General features: G+C 46.7%; 1 protein-coding gene and 1 pseudogene across 2 annotated transcripts in view; both read left to right on the top strand.

Annotated features, from left to right (window-relative positions):
- The first annotated feature begins 1,122 nt into the window (after positions 1-1,122).
- Positions 1,123-21,779, top strand: part of LOC146194312 (proline dehydrogenase 1, mitochondrial-like) — an 85,709-nt gene continuing 65,052 nt past the window's right edge. For both annotated transcript variants that reach the window (XM_084597346.1, XM_084597345.1), the window contains exon 1: positions 1,123-1,361. In XM_084597346.1, the coding sequence (XP_084453472.1) occupies positions 1,138-1,361 (224 nt within the window). In that variant the 5' untranslated portion in view covers positions 1,123-1,137. The remainder of the gene's footprint in view (positions 1,362-21,779) is intronic.
- Positions 10,613-11,657, top strand: LOC146194313 (uncharacterized; annotated as a pseudogene).

Here is a 21,779-nt window from a genome sequence, read left to right as displayed (position 1 = left end):
TTCCGTAATCTTTGTTTGTTACTGCTCGATGTCGCGAGTCACACCTTTATCAGTTTTGTTGTAGCGCAAGACGCACCGAGATCTGTCTCGAAAGTTCCGGCCACTCGGGTGTCTTTCCACAATGTTCCAGCCCGTGCTGGTAGCTGTTTGCGACGTTATCTAGATTGTTCTGTGCAGCCTTTAAATTGAGCGTTGCCGAGTGTGACGGGCATTCTTTGTTCGACGACCGACGAGTGCGTTCGTTGCTATCGCCGCCGCCGAGTTGCTTAGTTCTTTTTGCGGGCGCAAGTCAGCCCAAATAAACAGTTTCTTTAGTGCAATCATCGACCCTTCAATTGTGTCGTCGACCTCGTCACCACTACGTGACATCTGGTGGAGGTGCTGCCTTTGATCCTTCAAGCGAAGACCCAAGCCGTGTTCCTGTCGCCCTGGAAGACCAGCCTACAGGTCACCGAGCCAGCCGCCGACTTCAAGGCCTACAACCCGAACACGGTCTGCTGCTTGACCCCATTCGATCTCGGAAGGCGTCGACGCTGACAATGGCCCAGCCTACAGCACCGGTTGTTTTCGTCCAACCCCGTGAGCCTCCCTGCTTCCATGGACGATCGGATGAAGATGCGGGTGACTGGATGGACATTTTCGACCGTGTGGCAGAATTCAACGGTTGGAACGACGCTGCGAAACTCAAGCAGGTCTACTTTGTTCTTCAAGGACATGCCCGAGTTTGGTTTGAAAATCACGAGACTTCTTTCAAGGATTGGGAGATATTCAAAGCACAGTTCTTGATGGCCTTTACAAGTTCTGTCAGAAAAGAAAGAGCTCATTTCCATTGGTATTGCTCAGGATTTGGGAATGCAGCATAGAATTTTTTGTTTCCGTGGCGCATGTTGGGCTGCAGCCACTTCTCGCACAGGGAGACTAAATTTAATTTAAGCATTTTACAAATAATGTGGCTGCAGTCGATCGTGCAGCGCAGTTATAAAAGTGAAAGTATGTGTTCGAGACGAAACTGCGGGAGGGAGCGGTGTTCAGAAGCCCTTCAAGCACCCAGCCCTAGAGAAGGATTTTCCCCTCCTCTTTGCCTTCTTGGGACAATGTGGGTACATTCTTTAAACAAGTGCGATCTGCAGCTGTGACATGTGTAATTTGCAGCTGATGCGGCTGGGGCAGCGCTTGCTGGGCCGGCGGCTGTTCCGAGCCCTGATGCGGAGCACCTTCTATGGCCACTTCGTGGGTGGCGAATCAGCGACGGCCATCCAGCCGCTGCTGGAACGCCTGCGCTCCTTCGGCGTCAAGTCCATACTGGATTATAGTGCTGAGGAGGACCTCTCTGAGCAGGAGGCCAAGGAGGCCGAGATGGCGTACGTATTCCACGGTCGCAGCTGCTCATTTTGCGAGCTAAGAAAGCTTTGCCGGATTTTAGCAATGTTATGAGTGGACCTGGACACCCTCATGAGAGCATCCTTCCCCTCAGTTCATGAGGGATTCACTCAGTGAGGTGAGGGAGGAAATGATGCGTGGACTAAGGGCAGTAGTATGGCACAGAGCTCACAGCCTGCCCTGGTCTGTCATTGAGTTTGCCATATGGGCTGTGCTTGATTGCAAAACTCGCATGCACGATGACTAAATGAAAACAACTCAGTAACTATAGCCTCCTCTTAATGGCACAAATGCATTCCACCACTTTCAGCTGTTCTCTCGACCGAGCCTTTTCTTTGTTCGTATAGCTTGATGTTTCTACCTCACCTGTTTTTTTGTGTGCGTGTGTGTGTCTCTGTGTGTGTGTGTGCACACATGCACGTGCTCCCATTGCTTCTAAACTGAAATATTTCACAGCCGCAGTATCTACACTTTTTGCTTTTTTCTTCATGCGTCATACATTGCATGCTTCATTAACCTTTATTTATCTTGCAGTTGAGAATTCTGAACCATGTCTTATACATTGTTTCTATTCTCGTTTGTTACTAATGCCATATTTAGGGCTGTGAACCGCGTCATGCCAGTTAGAGGCTTTTAGAGGGTCCAGTTAGAGGGTCCTCAGCATCTGTAATGTTGACGTTGGAATAAAATGAAGAGAAATTAAATATGTGTATGTGTGTGCGTGCATGCTTTGCTGTGCACTGCTTCAATCGTGTAACGTTCTGTACACTTATGCATATATTTTTTAATGTGCCAGTAATAGAGTCGCCAGGAGCAGAAAAATCCTGTCATATAAGGAAACTCCCTGATTGATCGGATTTTCCTCCAGTGGTGGAGATGATATCGCAAAGTGCGTGATGAAACCACATCACATGGCTCGTCTCGTTACATTAGATTGGAGCCAGAATCAAGGCCGCCCGAGGTCTCTGGGCTCTATCCACAATGATATTAAAAAAGCACGCCAGGCTTCAATGACAGAAACGAGTTTCTAAAATGGCCGCTTCTACGGTGACTTCAGCTTCCCTAAAATATTTCTTTGCTTGTTGTACCAATCTTGCCGTACTCTGTATTTTGTCTTAGTGTAAATCTGATTTTTCAGTAATGTACTTTTCAGTCGCCTTGTTGCTGTTACGCTCTGTGCATTACAGTTTTTCATTGCAGTTAGAGTAGAGAACTTTATTGTCCTTGTCTCTACGATGCCTTCAGTGTGCGGCTGGTTAGCAATTCTTCCCGCGGCTTGTGGAGTAGTCTCCAACCCTTTGAAACTGTGGAAAACCAGTTGCCTTCCCCTTCGCCGCGACCAATCACCACCACCCTAACGAGCTTCAAGGCAGCACCGGCTGGGAGAGCAGGTAAATACCTCCCCTTGGGGGAAGGAGACCTAGCGATGGGTGCAAAACCAAGACGTCTACGCGGATTCCTGCGAGGAGATAACAGAGAGATTCTGGATCCAGCTGGCAACCCGAGCGGTCGTCTCCCGCCGCCTCTCCCGGCAAATGCTACGAGATAGCGAGTTATACGGATACCAAGATCCGTATAACTCGTCGTATGGTCTTTCCAGTTGTGATGTATGGATGCGAGAGTTGGACTGTAAAAAAGGCTGACCGCCGAAGAATTGACGCGTTTGAATTGTGGTGTTGGCGAAGACTCTTGAAAGTTCCTTGGACTGCCAGAAGATCAAATCAGTCGATATTGTCGACCATAAACCCTGACTGCTCATTGGAGGGTCAAATTCTAAAGTTAAAGCTCAGCTACTTTGGTCATCTGATGAGAAGAGAGGAGTCGCTGGAGAAAGATTTGATGTTGGGAAAGGTTGAGGGTCGCCGGAGAAGGGGTAGGCAGCGAACGCGATGGTTAGATGGCATCCTCGAGGCACTGCAGATGAAGTTATGTGATCTTAGGAAGATAGTGAGAGACCGGAAAGAGTGGCGTGACATGGTCAATAGGGTCACGAAGAGTCGGACACGACTGAACGACTGAACTGACTGAGCGGGCACGGAGTACGTAGCGCTCACGGGATTACCCATCGTGCACGACCGCCCGTCTTCTGGTTCCCAACAGCGAAGCGACCGGTAAATACCGCACGCTCTCGTCGCCTCCCGCGGCAGACGCCGTGGTATGGCTTTGTCCGAAGAATGCGGTGCGCACGGGAGATCCCGGACGCCATATTCACGGCACGTGCAAATGTCCGCCGCTGAAGTCACAGCCCCCCTTCCCCAGCCGGTGAGTCGGAAGACTTTCTTACGTAGCCTTGCCCCTTCCAAGGAAAACCTTGTTGATGTATAGCTAGCCGGCATGCTCTGTATTATTTGCAAGTGCAGTAAATAACATTCGAGTAATAACGATGTGTCGTCCCCGTCGCTGGCAAGGACGCTGCATCCACGGAGTGGCGGCGAGCCGAAATACTACCCCTCTCTTACTACTGCCCCTCTCTTACCCCCACAAAATATACTGGGTGTTTTAAACCGATAGCGTTCCCAGAGAATGCTGCATAATTGCAGACATGGCTCTGGCCATGCATTGTCTAGTTGTTGGGCCATATGTGATCGCGAGAGCATATGAGAATTAAGACTTTTGCCTGGGCTAGTTGGCTCATCATTGGTTTTTTTATTTAGCACATGAGAGTGACAGGCTCTGGCTTTGCCTTTGTGAGAGATAGAGGCACGTTTGATTGGCTTATTAGTTACAAATGGGATATCTGTGTATGCTAAGGGGGGATAATAATGCACAAGATAATAGATCACTCAATAAGCGAGAGGGTCCACAAGGGGAGCCATTAATGCTGTCGCCTCATAAGGTGGAGCATAAGTGTTTTTTTTTTCTCGCTCAAAGCTGTCTTTGCAGACGCAGATTGAAAAAAAGTAAGTAAGTGGTCTGCCTATCTGTCTTTCTGCATTTGCCTCTATACATGCATATGAGATATAGGACAGCAACTGCCTATAGTTGCTGGGTTTCAGGTGCACATTTCATGTCTCCAGTCCATAGAGGGTAGCGTTATACATGTCACCAAGTGTGTTCAGAGAGCCGAGTAGGAGAGTGCCACCAGCTCAAGTGGAATGAGGGTCGCTTGAGTAGGACACATTGGGGATGCAACAACCCCAGTAGTTATATCAGTCTGCACGAAAGTAAGCTTTATGAGTGATCTTTGCTGCACGTTATCTTGGCTTTGGCATTCTCCCTGGAAGACCTGGAAAGAGTAGAGACGGCACTGTACCACCCCATTCTAATTCGCACTTCTTGCTCATCTGCAATGTGCTTGTAGTCCTTGATAGTAGGAATATCCTTAAAGAGATGCTCTAAAACGTCTGTACTTGGAGTGCATCACAAGGCAGTTAGAAAAAAAGTTAGGCAAAGGCATAAAAGGTAAGCTGAGCTTGCAATACCAAAAGTATCCACTTCTTTTCACACCAGTTGCATCTTTATTTCTTCACAAACTACAACAGTGCTGCAAGAAGTGCCGTGGATGCCACGTCTCCTGTCTGTGCCAGGTACCCACAAGCGGCGCTGCCAGCTGCCAGCTGCTAATCAGCTGCTCTTGCCAGAGAGGGTCACATTGACGCTTTCTGCTCAATGTGCACACGCGTTTTGTGATATAAGCAGTTGTAGATTTGGGGTCACTACTGTCAGAACTATACTCGATGATGACAAACCAAAGCAAAAGCCGCGATACATTTTGCTTCACCTGCCTTTCTTCGTCTCAGTGCGGCAGCCTCCCGGCAAGCTAAGTCCACTGGAGGATCAGATTCTGCCTGTCGTCTTTGCAACCTCTGAGACACAGAGGTATGGAGGTGGCACTGCTCCAGAACAAGCGAACGTCACCGCACACACGGCGCGCACGAGAAGCGGATGTCCTCTTCTTGTGTGAGGCAGCAGAAGCTGAGAAGGTCTGCTTTCCAACAGCGTCAGTGCGTTGTAACGGACCTTCTTACGGCCGCTTTTGTGTCTTTCTTCGCACACGCATACACCATGTGTGTGTTGAAAAAAAAAGAAGCTGAAAGAAACCAAAGAAGTCCGCTACTCCTGGCTTTGATTAGCTGCAGAAAAAGTATTTTTCCTTTCCCTAAATATTAATTGATGAGGAGCCTAAACTGTTGCTATATTGATTTCTGGCTGCGCGCTAAGGGTGGGGACAGAGGTTTTAAAAGTAAGTGCTCTAGTTTGAACCGGGGCTAAATTTGTCTGATCAAATGCTTAGTCATGGCGTAAATAGTTTTGTCTCACTGTTTCTTCTTGTTTTATTAATTTTCGTAAATAAATAGTTAACAACATACAAGTTCTCGACAAATATGAATGTTTGCGAGTTAGAAACATCCAGGCATCAAAACCCCCAATTCTATCATTAACAAGATTTTTCCTCTCATTGCCACCAGAACAGGAAACTGAAATACATACAATTCCAGTTTCCTGAAGCTGGTTAGGTTCCTTTACTTTGCAATCATCTCACATTCTGAACCGCAGAAAGTATTACAGGCACCCATGAGGGACAATGTAAGGTGGGCCACGGAAAAGCAAGAATGCCATCACCGGCAAATATTCTGTGTGAAAACTATTCAGACCTCTACATCTTAAATGAAAGTGTTCATAAAAAATAGGGTTCAAACGGGGCACACCCTATCCGTCCCCAAGAGAAACCTAAAATCCACTCGCAGCTGTATACACCCTACTTTTGCTTTCAGTTCTGCTAGAGACGGGCAGGACGATACGCATATGAGTGCATCTGCAGACGAATTGAAGAAAATTTTGTTATAATCAATCGACCATAGAACATCTGATAGGCTATATCGCATTTCCTCAGCGGGAGAAGTAGCACCTACGAAGATAACACGACAGAGAGCTGGATCTCTATATGGAGTACACGTGCCATTGGTGGTTTTGAAAAAAAAACAACGAAAACCTACTGCGCCATAAGAACGCGAAGAGCACAAAACCTCTGTACTTACCACAGTAAAATAGCTGCCCCTTTGAACAGAGTATTCTTAGGGACTGCTGCTTAGTTGTTAACCAGTGGAGACGTCTAAATAAATTTTATGACAAATAGTGTTCATATTCATCGCGTGGCCCTGAACTGCTTCATATATAATATTCTGACGGGGACCGCATCTACAGCTGAAATCAATGAAGTTGTGGTTTAGGTACATGTTGGCTATTCACCGAATAACTTAAGTTCATATCACAATAACAGGGGATTATGCAGCAACTATGTGCGCTTATAAGCCAGGAATTATTAGTATTAGAATTTTTCGCAGACCCCAAAAGGCTGTGATTAGAATTTTGAGTGCAAGGTGTTTCAGCATGCATTTTTGACCCTTGTAATTTGTTTGTTTTTCAGTAAGTTAAGCAGTAAAAACGAGAACTCACTTAGATGTGACTGTCCTCTTTTTATTTCCTGGGAGGCCGCGCTGGGGGGGGGGGGGCACAGCAGAGTTAAGATAAGGAAAAGAGTAAAAGAAAGGAAATACAGCAGCATGTAGCAAAGCATAGCTTGAAACGCAAACCTTCTGATTTGAGTAGCCATAAATTAGGTGCAAGCATGACAAAAGAGGCGCCAAGCAAAGCGCGTGTTCCCTAGTGCCCACCGCTTTCTTTTTTGTGAACAGATATTGTGGCAGGGAGTGTGTCTTTGCGATCGGATAGCATAGCAGATGACGCTCCACATTCGTGCGCGTGCGCGAACTTTCGCCGTGTTGCAGGCTTGTTGTTGTTGTAGGGCACTGACCAGCAGTTTGGTCGATGCTGGCACTATATTATTAAAAAATCAGTGTGGCTGTACCTGACGATTCACTATGTGACCCACATGACACTACTGGCAAGAACAAGCGGTTAGAGCGACGGGCGGCGGAGGTGACTGCGAAGCGCACAGCTATGCCGCCTCCTGTTAGGGGCCACCTCTATTTGCAAGCCTGATTTGGCATTCAGCTCTGCATGCGAGAAGTGGAGCTTCACTTCAAAAGTGTGGCTGATTATGCCACATGCCCCGCGATGGTGGTTAAGACGCTCGACTACTTAATCTGAGTTCGAACCTGACCACTGGTGGCTGTTTTAATGAAGCCGAAACAGAGTTATCCATGTGTTGTGCGATGTCAGCCAGGTGATCGAAATTACTTCGTCTACTGCGGCACCTGTTTCTCTTTGGTTTCACTGCTGCCTTCCTTCCCTTATGGTGCGGTTCAGGTGTCTACAAAGAAAATGTGATAGATACTGTGCCTTTGCATCCTATAAACCATCCTGTTAGCAGTCATTTCCAAGTGCAAAGCTGAAGATCAAATCAGGCTTGAAAGTAACCTCTAATGGAAGGATTTATAGCAATGAACGGTACAGTATTTGTCACACTTTCTCAGTAGAAACCTGAACCGTGCTGTAGAGGTCATTTCTAACCTTGATTTGACCTCCAGCACAGCATGCGAGAAGGGAAAAATGACCTCTATAACGTAATGGTTTACAGGAAAGAAAGTCGCAGTATCTCACCTTACTTCATGGACACCAGGACCTCACCATAGTACATTTTGCAAGTGTTGTTTGGCTTTCAACTTTGCATGTGAGAAGTGAAGCTTCACTCCAAAACAGCTTGAAAATCCGACATACCTTTCATTACTCAAGCAAACGAAACTGCCGCACTAGCAGACGATGCAAAAAAGCTCGACTACAGCGACACTAACACTAGTTCATGCGGCTCCCGTAATGCGCCACCTCTCGAGTAGTGATGCGAAACTAAGAATGTCCCAACGCAGTGGCTCAGTGGTTAGCACACTCGACTGGTGTACCACAGGACGAGGGATTGAATCCCAGCTGCGGCGGCCGCTTTTCGAGGTGAAAAGCAAGGCGCTTGTGTGCTGCGCAGTTTTAATGTGCACGTTGTTAAAGGGGTCATGACTAATATTTGAGCATAAACTGATTATTGCATTTCACTCCACACACCTTAAATTATGATTCCTCGAAATTAGAGCTCATTCGGTGTAGTAGAAACTTTTAAAATGAATTTTTCTTTATTGATTTGAAAGCAGCTTCTTGGTCTGGCAACCATTGGCCGCTGACGTTACAATGACATATCATCCCCATGTCTGCCATTTATGATGTCAGCTGCACTCTTGCATGCACGCCATACACGGTGGTCGCTGAGTTTTTTTTTCTTCACCAAAAAGATTTTATTTGCATATTCTCTTTTTTCTTTGTGAAGCCTTCATTATAATATTCGACCTTAGTGATCCTCATATTTGTTTTGGGCTTCTGTCTAAAGATTTTCCAAGAGGCCGAAATCAATGGGCTTCTGCTGTACTATTTAAGCATACCATCAGAAGCATATTTATTCATACGTTATGAGAGTTAGCTTGTTTTAGCAACAAATGCTCCCACATATACAGGGTGTTTCATCTAAGATTTTACCTATTTTTTAAATATAGGAAATTTAAGTTTTAGTGTCGATTCTTCGTTTAGCTGTTGTATTAAGAGTAGAGAAAAATCAGGAGCCTTAAAGGGTACTAATCAGCTTAATAATTAACTAAGATTCCTAATTAACTTTTTATTTATACCAGCTAGGAGCTGCTTTTAAATTGCAACAGTGAGCTACCGGTGTGAGAATGCCAAATAGTATTTTAAACGACAAGAAACGCGCATTTCTTAAGGACTGCAGTGCTGGCAATTCTGGCCGCTTTCGACGCACGAAAACGGAACCTAGCAGTCGAGGCGCGCACTTATGCACGCCCATGAGTGATGCAGCCGTGACGTCGCCGAGAGAAACCAGCCGTCTGAAGGCGGTCGCGCGCCTGGAGCTGCGTCATGGTCTGGTAGGATCTTGAGATATCACCAACGCATTGTGGGCGAAGCTTGTTATGGTGCGGGCATAGCGCTGATGGTATGGGCAAATCAGCCCTCCCTCTTGACTATAAGCTTTGGCTCCCAGAGGGTGAAATAAAAAGAAAAGCAGTACATGCACAGATATCGCACTAGTGGATGTTTTCTTTTTTTACTCGGTAACGAGTGGCACTTTTGACCTTTCAATTCTGCTCTTTCGCTCATGTTTTTGGATGCATCTTCTGTTGCCGCCACAACATCAATTGCAGAATGGCTTCGGCAGTGCAGTGCAACTTTTCGATCGCTGAAAAGGTAGACATTGTTATTGCCTACATCAGTGCAAATGAAAACAGCAAGTTGGCGGCACAGATGTACAAGGCCAAGCATCCAGATTCTCGTGTGCCTGCGCAACCAACTTTCAAGACCATCTTCAACCGATTCCGTACGACTGGATCTGTGCAGCCTCAAAGAAGGAAGTGGAAAGCACCAGCAGCCGAACCACATGAGACTGCTGTGATGTCATTCGTCGCCGCGAAGCCAGAAGCCAGCGTGCAAGAAATCGCCCAAGTGACCGGTGCCAGTATTTCCACTGTTTGGCGGCTGCTGTCAGCGCACAAATACCATCCTTATCATATGTGTCTGCATCAGGAATTGATGGTGAATGACTACCAAAAAAGGCTGGACTTTTGCAACTAGTGTCTAATCCAATGTGATCAGAACCCTGACTTCTTGCAGAATATCTTGTGAACTGACGAGGCCCAATTCAGCTGGAACGGGGGGATCAATGTGCATAATGCCCACTACTGGTCCCAGACGAACCCACATTGGGTGCGTCCACATCTCCATCAGGTTCGGGGGTCGCCAAATGTATGGTGCGGTATTTTCCGAGGTCGCATTGTTGGGCCTTATTTTATTGATGGGAATCTTACTGGCAAGGGTTATGTTGCTGAGATTTTAAATAACTGTGTCTCTACTTTTGTTTGCGAGTTGCCACTAAATGCTCATAGGTCAATGTGGTTTCAGCATGATGGAGCACCTCCACATTCGGCGACACAGGCTGTGCAGTTTCTGAACAGCTCCTTCCCTGAACAGTGGATTGGGCGCGGCGGACCAATTGCGTGGCCACCGCGTTCGCCAGACTTGACCCCACTCGATTTTTTTTTTGTGGGGTTACTTAAAGAGCAGGGTGTATGAAACCGGCTGTATGAAAACCGAAGTCCTCCCTGCCTCCTGACGTTGCCGAGGAATTAGCTGACATTATCGCCTCACCAGACACGGCCCTACTTTTTGACATGTTGAAGGCAGCTCTCGTTGATCGCAAATCAGCGTCTGAGCACAGCCGACTCCAACAGCTCCTCACCGCTGCAGAGCTCGGGGATAGCCGTCCTTGTAGCTCCTCCGTCGTATGCAACAGCTGCTTGGAGACTCTCCCTTGGGGCCAGACAGTTTACTACGCAAGTTGTTTCTCCAGCAGCTTCCCCAGGACATGGTCATCGTCCTCACGGCTGCAGGTGATGTCTCTCTGGACAAACTTGCCGACCTCGCTGACTGTGTTGTGGATTACTCAAGGCACGCCAGCATTAGCGCTGTGACCACTCCGCCTTCCACTACTACCACAGCCTCCCAGCTTGTGAGCATAGAAAAACGACTGGGTGCTTTAGCCAAGCGGCTTGATGACCTCACATTCCTGCCATGCCGTTCTTCGCCAAGGTTCCAGTCCCGCCGCCACTCCCAGGCACCGCCGCCCTCGCCGGAACACCAACCATCTGAAGCACGGCAAGACTCCTCCTCCTCGGCCGTGTGCTCATACCACCGTATTTTCGGCAGCTCTGCCCGCAAGTGCACCCACCCGTACTCTTGGTTGGGAAACGCTGCAACCAGCCACAGACGACTGCAAGCGGTACTAGTGGACGGACATGCCGCCTATTTTATGTTTCAGACAAGATCACTGGTGCTCGCTTCCTCGTTGACGCGGCAGCACAGGTCAGTGTAATACAAGCAGCTTGGGCAGATCGTCGTTGCAATGAACCGACCTCCCCGTTCCAAACAATTCCCCCATCAGCACATACGGCCAATGGTCTCTTACACTTAATCTCAGATTGCACCGGGCCTTCTGCTAAATTTTCATCATCGCCGATGTCTCGCAAGCTGTTTTCGGCACTGATTTCCTCGGTTTTTTTCAACCTCGCTGTCGATATGCAGGGCCAGCGCCTCATCGATCTCAGTATGAAACTCTCCGTCAAAGGTGTACTCTCCACCTCTTCCGTGGCAGGTCTTTGAGCTCTCATCCCTGCTTCGCCGTATGGGAAAATCCTTGCCGATTTTCCCAACATCATGAAGCCGCACTCCGGAGAGTCACCGGTGAAACATTCGATCACCCACCACATCGTGACCTCTGGACCACCTGTGTTTGCTCGCCCTCATCACCTGTCTGGAGAACACTTGCTTGAACTCGGAATTGTGCGCCCTTCCTCCATCAACTGGGCATCGCTACTCCACATGGTGCCAAAGAAAGATTCGGGCGACTGGAGGATATGTGGAGATTACCGTGCCCTCAATGCTCACACCTTACCAGACCGCTATTCACTTCCTCACATACAGGACTTCTCATCAAATTTGGCTGGTTGTATGATCTTTTCTAAGATTGACTTAGTGAAGGCTTACCATCAAATCCCCATGGAGCCCGCTGATATTCCGAAGACAGTCATTACCACACCATTTTCGGCCTCTTTGAGTATGTGAGAATGCCTTTTGTATTGCGCAACACTGCACAGACTTTTCAGAGAACTATAAACAAGGTTATGCGAGGCCTCAACTTTGTTTTCGCTTACATCAATGATCTCCTCGTTGCACGCTCCTCCAAGGATGAACACACAGCTCACCTGCGTGCCCTTTTCCAACGCCTTGATGAATATGGCCTTGTTATCAATCTGGACAAGTGCCTTTTCGGCATTGCTACAATTGATTTTCTAGGCCATCTTGTCACTCCACAAGGTATCCGGCCTCTCGACAGTAAAATAAAGGCCCTTCAGGGTTTTCCACCCCCTACATCACTTAAGAAGCTCAGGGAACTGTTGGGCCTTCTGAACTTTCACTGCCGCTTTCTCACCAAGTGTGCCAATTTCCTGAAGCCTCTAACCAACCTTTTGGCTACCAAAAAAGGATCCAGCTGTGCCACTTGAGTGCACTGATGATGAAGAAGGCACTCGCAGACGCCATTTGCTAATATACCCTGTTCCTGACGCTCCCCTGCATCTTGTCACTGATGCATCTAGCATTGCAGTCAGTGCAGTACTTCAGTACTACGTTAGCAGCCTTTCGGTTTTTTTCTCACAAAAGCTAAAGCCACCAGAGGCTAGATACAGCACCTTTGGTCGAGAACTCCTCGCAGTATACCTTACAGTGGTGGAAGCGCTGCTCCAAACTGCTTTCCCTGCTCCATCCTGCTCCAAAATGCAATACTGCTCCAAAACTGCTTCAAACTGGCAGCCTTGATGTTCTGCCATCAAATTTAGCAGAACATGGGAACAATGTCACAGCGCCAGGGGCAAAGATATAACGCATCTTGCACTGGGCTTAACACAGATAAGATTTTTGTAAGCGAAGGAAGCATGGAGCATAATAAATATTTGTTCGCAAGTAAATTTAGTATGAGCCACAGGTTATTGGAGTTTTTAATTGCGAAAAAAATGCACTATGTCTGTGATGTAGCGCTCCTTCCAGCCTTTTTAATTGCCAGTGGAGAGAGTAGCAAATGAAGCAGATAGCGTAAACTACCATGAGCCATTAGGAAACTTGTCCGGCTGCAAAAAATACACAAGTTTTTGTAGCGCTTTTACTGTGAAAACAAGCCAGTACTTCAACACCAAGCTCTTGTGTCCCTGAGAAGCACTTTAGGCCTACGTCAGACAAAATCATACTTGAAGCTTTATGGGTTGGAACACTAAAGCTGTGAATCACTAGGAAACTTCTCACCAGTGTTGGAAAGGCATATGGCCTACTGCAAAGATATTAAAAATGAGCCCGAGCATTTCTCAAGCAAAGAATGATGAAAGCAGTGAAGTAAAGCTGAATGATGATATACCCTTCAATGCTATCTATGTTCCAAAGCTACTCCAAAATGCTCAAGCCACTTCCACCCCTGCTAACTTCCTCCATGTTTACAAACAAACAAGGCAATCGAGGTGGCGCTGCAGTCATCTGCGATGCCACGAAGGTGCCTTTTTGGCAGACAAAATAACCAATTCTCAGGAATTTATCAGATAAGCCCAGGCATAGGATTGAAGAGGATCATGTAATACTTCATATTTGAAGGCTTTGAGCTGTGTTCTAAATAAATAAATAGGTAGATATGCCCAAGATAGGGAGTGGAAATGTCATTCCCATTCATCTGGACTCCAAATTAGTATTGCTGCTCAAGCACGTCGAAGTATAGACTCGACATTTGAACCCATCAGGTCAAAATAGGTAAACACATTAGGTCAGACTAGGTGTTCAGTTATGAAGTGCACCAGCAAGCATTTCGTTTGCTGCTGGCCTGTTCCAAGTGGTTGCTAAGGTCAGCCTGTGTTATGTATATATATATACAGTTTACGTGCTTTAGCTGTTTGTCTTGTCGGAGATGAGTGCCAAGTTGGAAAGGCATTGAATGTGCATAAAAAAGAATCAAATTGTAGATTTTCTAGTTCAGAAAAAAAAAGCAATTATCAATGGCGTTTCATCTTAGAAATGTGCTTCAAGACATAATTCAAATGCTCCATAACTCTTGTTTCATTGCTCCAAAGCTGCTCCAAAATGTATTTATTACTGCTCCCAAAACTGCTCCAAAACGCTCGAGCCTGCTCCTACCCCTGACCTTACTATCAGGCTTTTCCACCACTTCCTGGAGGGTCGGGACTTTCACATCATCACAGACCGTAAGCCCTTGATGTTTGCCTTCCAACGGAATCACAGAACCTACACTGAATGCAAGATTCACCAGCTGTCTTTTATCTCAGAGTTTACAGTGGATCTCGGTCACGTCCATGGACCAGGAAATGCTGCTGCTGATGCACTGTCCCGTGTCGGTGCCATGACATCCGATTCACCAGTGGATATGGAGGAGTTAGAAACCGCAGAGTGCAAGGACCCACAGCTGCATCGTCTTCATTCCTCGTCCACATCCCTGTCCTTCGCGTAATGTCTGTTGCCATTTTTCTCCACATTGATTACATGCAAGACATTCACTGGTGTTCCCTGCCCCTACGTACCTTTGGCTTTCCGACGTGCCATATTTGACAAATTGCAGCACATCAGCCACCCTGGTATTCATGCCACACAAAAGCTGGTTACACCGCGCTTCCTGTGGCTGAGCATGAATGGCGATGTTCGTTGTTGGGCACGAACCTGCCTTCAATTTCAGTGCATGAAAGTTTGACGGCATACTGTCATGCCTACCTCTCTTTCTCAGCCTCCTGATGTGAGGTTCTCCCACGTCCACATAGACATTTTTGTACCTCTTCTGTCATCGCATGTGGCCTCTTACCTGCTCACATGTATGGATCGCTTCACTTGCTGGCCCGAGGTTATACCCATTTCTGACACTACAGTAGAGACAGTTGCTACGGCTTTCATGGCCGGCTGGTTGTCTCGTTTCGGCTGCCCGTCTGTTGTCACCACCGACTGCGGTCGCCAGTTTCAGTCTGCCCTGCTCACTGCCCTTGCCAACATCCTGGGCATCCACCACATTCATACGACCGCCTACCATCCTTTGGAAAATGGTATGCTGGAACGTCTTCATCGCCAACCTTACCACTTATCAACCGAGGGAACGCTGGTCCGACCATCTTCCCATCGTCCTTCTGGGCACCCGCTCAGCACTGAAGGCTGACCTTGGCTGCTCTTCTGCTGAGCTGGTCTATGGCGTTCCTTTGCGACTTCCTGGGGAATTCTTCTCTCCTTCGTCCCCTTTGCTCATTCATGATGCTTCACCTTACCTCCGAGACCTCCGGAACACATTTCGACACATCACTGCGGTCATTCCAGCTAATCGTCACCCTCAATTCATGTTTGTGAGTCAGGATCTGGACTTCTGCAGCCATGTTTTCGTTTGCCATGACCACATTCGTCCTCCCCTAACACCGGCTTATGACAGACCATCCCGCATGCTCCAACGTGTGACGAAGACGTTCATCCTAGACATCAACAGTCGTGATGATGTTGTGTCTGCTGACAGGCTGAAACCTGCCTATATTTCCACTCCTTCAACCGTGACCCCTCAACTCACTCTCACTTCAACTCTGTCACCAAACTCATTCGTTGCATGGGCAGATTCCGTTGCTTCCATTCTATGAGGGAGAGCCCTGTAGTGTCCCTCGCTCCAAGCTCTTATTGCAAGCCATGACATGGCGCTGGACAAAGAAGAAGAGGTTGGCACCAGAGGCCTCAGCGTGAGGAGTGCAATAAAAAATGCAGTTCGAACCCAAACGCTGTCGGAGCTGGTTATTCCTCGTCTTAGCTCCGACAAGGTCACTACTGTCAGAACTATACTCAATGGTGACATGCAACCGATACAGCTTGTAAATGTGTGCTCCGTAATCGTCGAAACTGTACACCCGAACCCCACATACTCACGCTAGGCCTATTTGTCGCAGAACGGGTTGGCAGTATAGTGTCTGGCCAAGATAATATCTGATGAAAAGGGGGAACATATAAAGAGCTGTTTGCTTTCCTTTTTCTAACACGGTTAAGCTACTGACAAGTGCAGGCATTCAGGTTGTTAACTCATCGGGTATCAAGTTCTCGCTCAGCCTTCGATCTCACCAAAACAGCTTGGGCGACTGTCCGCTGATCAGTTCCGTATGCCACAAACCTCATGCCACGGTGATAGGCGATCGTTGGTCATGCTGACTTCATCGCTGGTGTATTGTGATAGATCAGTGTGTCGCTAAGCTAAAGAACCTAGCTACGTGCAACCCTCTGACTGTGACCGTGCCTTATGCTGAAGAAAAACATACTTTACTCTATATTGCTTGTGTGCAGTAACATCTTCATCAAGCACTTCTGCATGAGGGGTGACATTGTGTCAATTGTCCACGAGACATTTCTTGATATTGCAGACTGTGCTGCGCCACCTATTGTGACATCACACAAGCATTTCAAAATGGCGGTCGCTCTCAATGGATGGAGTTTCCTGATTTTGATTTCTATCGCGTTTTTTGTAATATGCAATAAAACTAGTCAATAAAACTTTAGAGTAGAATCACAAACTTTTATATTATTCACAGAAGTATAAAATGGGAATACATCGAACGACCCTGTCATCGCCCCTCTAATGAACCTCAGATGGTCGATATTTCCGGAAGTATTCATACAGCGTCTTCCGTAGCCCGAATCACTTTGAGACATTAACAGCATTGTAGAAGGATGCTGAAATGAGCAACTTGGTGCGTTTTTTGGGGGGGAACTTATTGCTATGATTACAAGGACAAAAGAAGAGGGGGGGGGGGAAGAAGGGACACACATGATCAAGCTCTCGTGTGTGTCCTTTCGATTTTGTTTTCTTGTGCTGCGTTCCCAAATTAGCGTTATAGCACCGTTGTCCGCTGTGCTCACAGTGATCTGCAAAGTGCCACCCGGGAGTTGGCATTGTTGCGGTAATCTCTCAGCATCTGGTTATGTAAACGTTTCAACTTGTCATGTACTCTCATTATGCGGCTGGGGTCAAATCTTCAACGCTCCGCTTGAAGGAACTCTGAAAAAAATATTCTGTCGATATTATGTATATATATATATATATATATATATATAGGGGCAATGAGGGTTCTCATTATAATACATGAAGGAAAGAAGCCAACAGTTGGCGAGGCCAAGGAAAGCGTTGGGGATGGTACTTTATGTCTTTTTTTTATAATGTTTACTTGGATAATCACAGAAATTAGTAATGTAATCTGCACCATCAACACGTTGTTTTTTCTTCTACTTTGTGTTTAATTATCTTTCCCCTAAACAGATTACATTACTAATTTCTGTGATTATCCAAGTAAACATTAAAAAAAAAAGACATAAAGTACCATCCCCAACGCTTTCCTTGGCCTCGCCAACTGTTGGCTTCTTTCCTTCATATATATATATATATATATATATATATATATATATATATATATATATATATATATATATATATATATATATCAGTTCAGTTCAGTCGTGTTTGACTCTTCGTGACCCTATGGACCATATCACGCCATGCTTTCCGGTCTCTCACTACCTTCCTAACATCACATAACTTCATCTGCAGCGCCTCGAGGATGCCATCTAACCATCGCGTTCGCTGCCTACCCTTTCTCCGGTCACCCTCAACCTTTCCCAACATCAAATATTTCTCCAGCGACTCCTCTCTTCTCATCAGATGACCAAAGTAGCTGAGCTTTAACTTTAGAATTTGACCCTCCAATGAGCAGTCAGGGTTTATGGTCGACAATATCGACTGATTTGATCTTCTGGCAGTCCAAGGAAGTCTCAAGAGTCTCCGCGTATGTATATATATATATATATATATATATATATATATATGGAGGTGGTCTTTGGATCCCCTTATGTCGTGCCACATGTTTGTAGCATGAAGTTTGACTCGATGCTTCAAAGTTCACTTAAAAACATGTTTTTAAAGCTTTCAGGGTTCTTGGATACGCTGGAATCTTAATATTGCGATGTCTGTTGCTACAAATGCTGGGGTGACACAAATTTCTAAATTATAGGGCAGAGTGCATACATCCTTTCTCGCCATTACAGACGTAGCGAATGCACAAGCCACAATCGCAGCCTTGAGCACATCGTTGACTCCTCTAGTCGCTACGCTGTGATTGTCGTCTGTTGCGCTGTATGTGCAAGCAGCAGTTTATTCTCATCTTCTGTCGTGCTGTACCCGCAGTAAACCACACCTCGCACCGTGAGAAGATTGTCATGATGCATGGCCTGCACATTGTTGATTTCGCGATCGCAATTTTTGGCTCTAAGCACAACCCGCACATTGCTGATGCTGCAATATGCTGTGTATGTAGGGGGCAGCTTGCAGAGGCCACGAAAAAAAGAATAAGAGAGCTTGCGACCACAGCGACGCCCGATTCCAACTAGAGTCACTAGAAAATTTTATAGTACTGCAAAGGTGCTCGTGGCCGCCATTTCCCTTGCAGACCACCGTACAGGGCCACTTTCGTAGGCTTGGAACATGTTTTCAAGCTCAGTAAAACTGGAACGTTCTAACACACTTATTCAGAACAGTACCAACAATGGTTGTGTGGTCGCTAACCTTATTAGTGTAGTTGTCAATCAATGAGAAAATTGAGTGGGTGGATCGACAGAAACTGCAGGTCGCCTGCACTCACAAATTCCCGACCTCATGCTCTACGCGCAGTCACACTACAACATTATTGGGTGTGAAAGAGTGTGCCTATGAAGATCGTAGGAGTATGTTGATCCCACTGTGCCAGACATGGACAGCTGGCACAAAGCTCGATTACGCTTTGAATAAGCGACACAATGTGAAGCTGCAGGTTCGCCGAGACAGCGTAAACAAACCAACATGCATTGTGGTAATGTTCAAAGCATCAGTATCATACACACTGGCATCGCTATGCCATAAATGCTGAGCGGGTTGGCTTGTTGAAGTTAATTTGTTCGCGGGAAAATTCGTTTGCAGTGCCGTCATTAAGTGAAGGGAAAGTAGCGGTAATGCGCTGGTCTCGCCTATTTTTATTGTGAAAAAAAAAATAAGGCTGGCTATATCATGTCCTTCATCACGTGGTTGTGAATATTCGCCCTTTTAAGCAAAAGCCTTTTGTGCCTCAGCGTTGTCAGCAGGAGTTGTCGGCAGAGAGTGTCACACTTTCAAGGGCGCACTATAAAAACAAACCTCAACTCCACCGGGAATCGAACCTCCATCCCTTGTATCCCCAGCCAAACGCTTAAACCAACTGCGCCACACCACGGATTGTGAAACGCTCATCGATAATTCCCCTTGTCTATGATGAGGCTGATAGCGGGAGTCCTTGAGTGACAGATACTGCGCCTTTCCTTTCCTGGAAACGAATCATAGAACGAATGTCTTTCACCTCATCGCATTTTAGTGGTCCAAAGCACCCTCTAGAATTTTTTGTTGCTGGGTGGCATCACCTATATTTTTATAGGGTATCACTTATATTGTGGTTGTTATATTGTTACTCACCTTTTTACCTCTTTGGGTGCGACCCTCTGCTTCCTTTCGACAGTTTGCTGCCTGCTGAAGACCATCCGAGCAGTTACGCTTCCGATGCAATAGCACGCGCCGACGCCGCCTTAAAACATTGCTCTGGATTGCCTCAGGGCTTCCCAGTTGTAAGTTGCAAACGGCCCAAAAACATCGCTACAATTGCCATCGCGGTGTACACTATCCGCCTGTCTCCCTCGGTCATCTTTGGCTTGCGGCCTGCCATGTGTGCCTGTGTGAGAAATTCATGCCCCATTACGTGGGTCTCTACCACGTTTCGGAGCAACTTAATGACGTGACCTACAAGGTCATGCCCCTGTCTCTCACGCCAGGCTCCACTGCACCACCTACACTGTTCACGTCGCTCATCTTAAACCCTACTACTCTCACAAATCGGTTTAACAAGCACTGGAACCGTGCTTGCCCTGAGGGGTTAGGGGGTACTGTTACAGTGTGTAGCCTAGATGTCGGAAAATGAAGAAGATGTTTTGGGCGCTGGGTTCGAACGCCAACGACACTGAAGCTGAAGCTGTTTTGTTTGTGTACTCTGGTGTTCCGGAGGTGCTCCTGATGTTGAACTCAGATTCTTATCGCTCGGTAACGCCCTGTAACAATATAGTTCGATCACCACCCCCTTGTACCGCCCATTTGCTACAACCTTGCTGATTATGTCACGTCAAAAATCGGCACGACATAGACATAGGGAATTGCTTTCATGTGTGTCCGACACGTGAAAGCAACCCACTCCAGTATTTTCTGCCAAGAAAACCCTATGGCCAGTCACAATAGCATTCCATAAACCCTGACTGCTCATTGGAGGGTCAAATTCTAAAGCTAAAGCTTAGCTACTTTGGTCATCTGATGAGAAGAGAGGAGTCGCTGGAGAAAGCTTTGATGTTGGGAAAGGTTGAGGGTTACCAGAGAAGGGGTAGGCAGCGAACACAATGGTTAGATGGCATCCTCGAGGCACTGCAGATGAAGTTATGTGATGTTAGGAAGATAGTGACAGACCGTAAAACGTGGCGTGATATGGTCCATAGGGCCACGAAGAGTCGGACATGACTGAACGACTGAACTGAACTGTGTCCGACACACACTGGTCAGAAGATACCAGTTGCAAACACACAACAAATCTATTGCGCCAGTCATTCTGTGGTTGATATAATGTTACATACTAATCAGAACCACTCTGCTAGAAACTGCAACAGCAGTTAACTAGAAATGAGACATGCTTTAACAGCGAACAACATGGAAAGGGTAGAAGGAAGACAACCTGTTCATGTTGTTCACGCTGCTAAACCATGTCTCATTTGCACGCAAACCAACTTGCCTAGTTTTCTGTTCTCCAGAATTGAACTAGAAATAAATAGCTAACAAATCTGTGCAGACAAAATTTGCGGGCGCACATTGATTCACACATGGGTATGCCCCCGTACGCATGCTTGTGCAAACTTAGTATGTATGAGTATTTATTTACAACTGAATGGATGTATCTGTTGCCAGCTGGCTAGATATTTCGTTTGATGTGAGGGTAGCTTTGGCAAAATTCCGCAAGCAAAATGGATGCGGCATGGTCCTGCGCGCATGCGGTACGCTGCGTTGGAATGTAAACACCTGGTCTGATCACACGCACTATGCTCATATTTAATATCTCTTGTTTAATATCGGCCACGAGCATGCGCTCAAAAACAGAGGTATGGGTCAGTGTCTAGAAAGAGTGCCTTTTATGCAGGCACTTAGCTCAAGATGGCGACCCCTCATCCTTCCTTACGAGCTCCCGCTTTCTTCCCAGTCATCTTCTTCCTCCTCGCTGGCACGGTAAGAATAGTGGGGCTAAAAATTTAACACACTCTTGAGCTGAAACGTGGAGGCTAACCAAGAGAGTTCTACTTAAGTTGAGGACAACCCAGAGGGCTATGGAACGAAAAATGGTAGGGGTAACATTAAGAGATAGAAAGCGTGCAGAGTGGGTCAGAGAATTAACTCAAGTTACCGACATGCTAGTGGAAATTAAGAAGAAGAAATGGACATGGGCAGGACATGTAGTGCGAAGAGAGGGTAGCCGATGGTCGCTGCGGGTAACAAACTGGATTCCAAGGGAAGGAAAGCGTAGCAGGGGGTGGCAGAAAGTTAGGTGGGCGGATGAGATTAAGAAGTTCGCAGGGGTCATGTGGATGCAGCTAGCACAGAACCGGGTTAAGTGGAGAAATATGGGAGGGGCCTTCGCCCTGCAGTGGGTATAATCAGGCTGATGATGATGATGATGATGTCGCGAAATGTCAGGTGTTGATCTCCAAGGGCATAAGCTACTGTATTGCTTGCATAGTGACAAATCCGTCACCGAACT

Source organism: Amblyomma maculatum, chromosome 3 (genome assembly GCF_055883805.1).
Source record: "Amblyomma maculatum isolate TAMU_Amacu chromosome 3, ASM5588380v1, whole genome shotgun sequence".
NCBI lineage: Eukaryota > Metazoa > Arthropoda > Arachnida > Ixodida > Ixodidae > Amblyomma > Amblyomma maculatum.
Note: the sequence above shows the minus strand (reverse complement) of the source record. Positions and strands in the feature narration are given on the sequence as shown.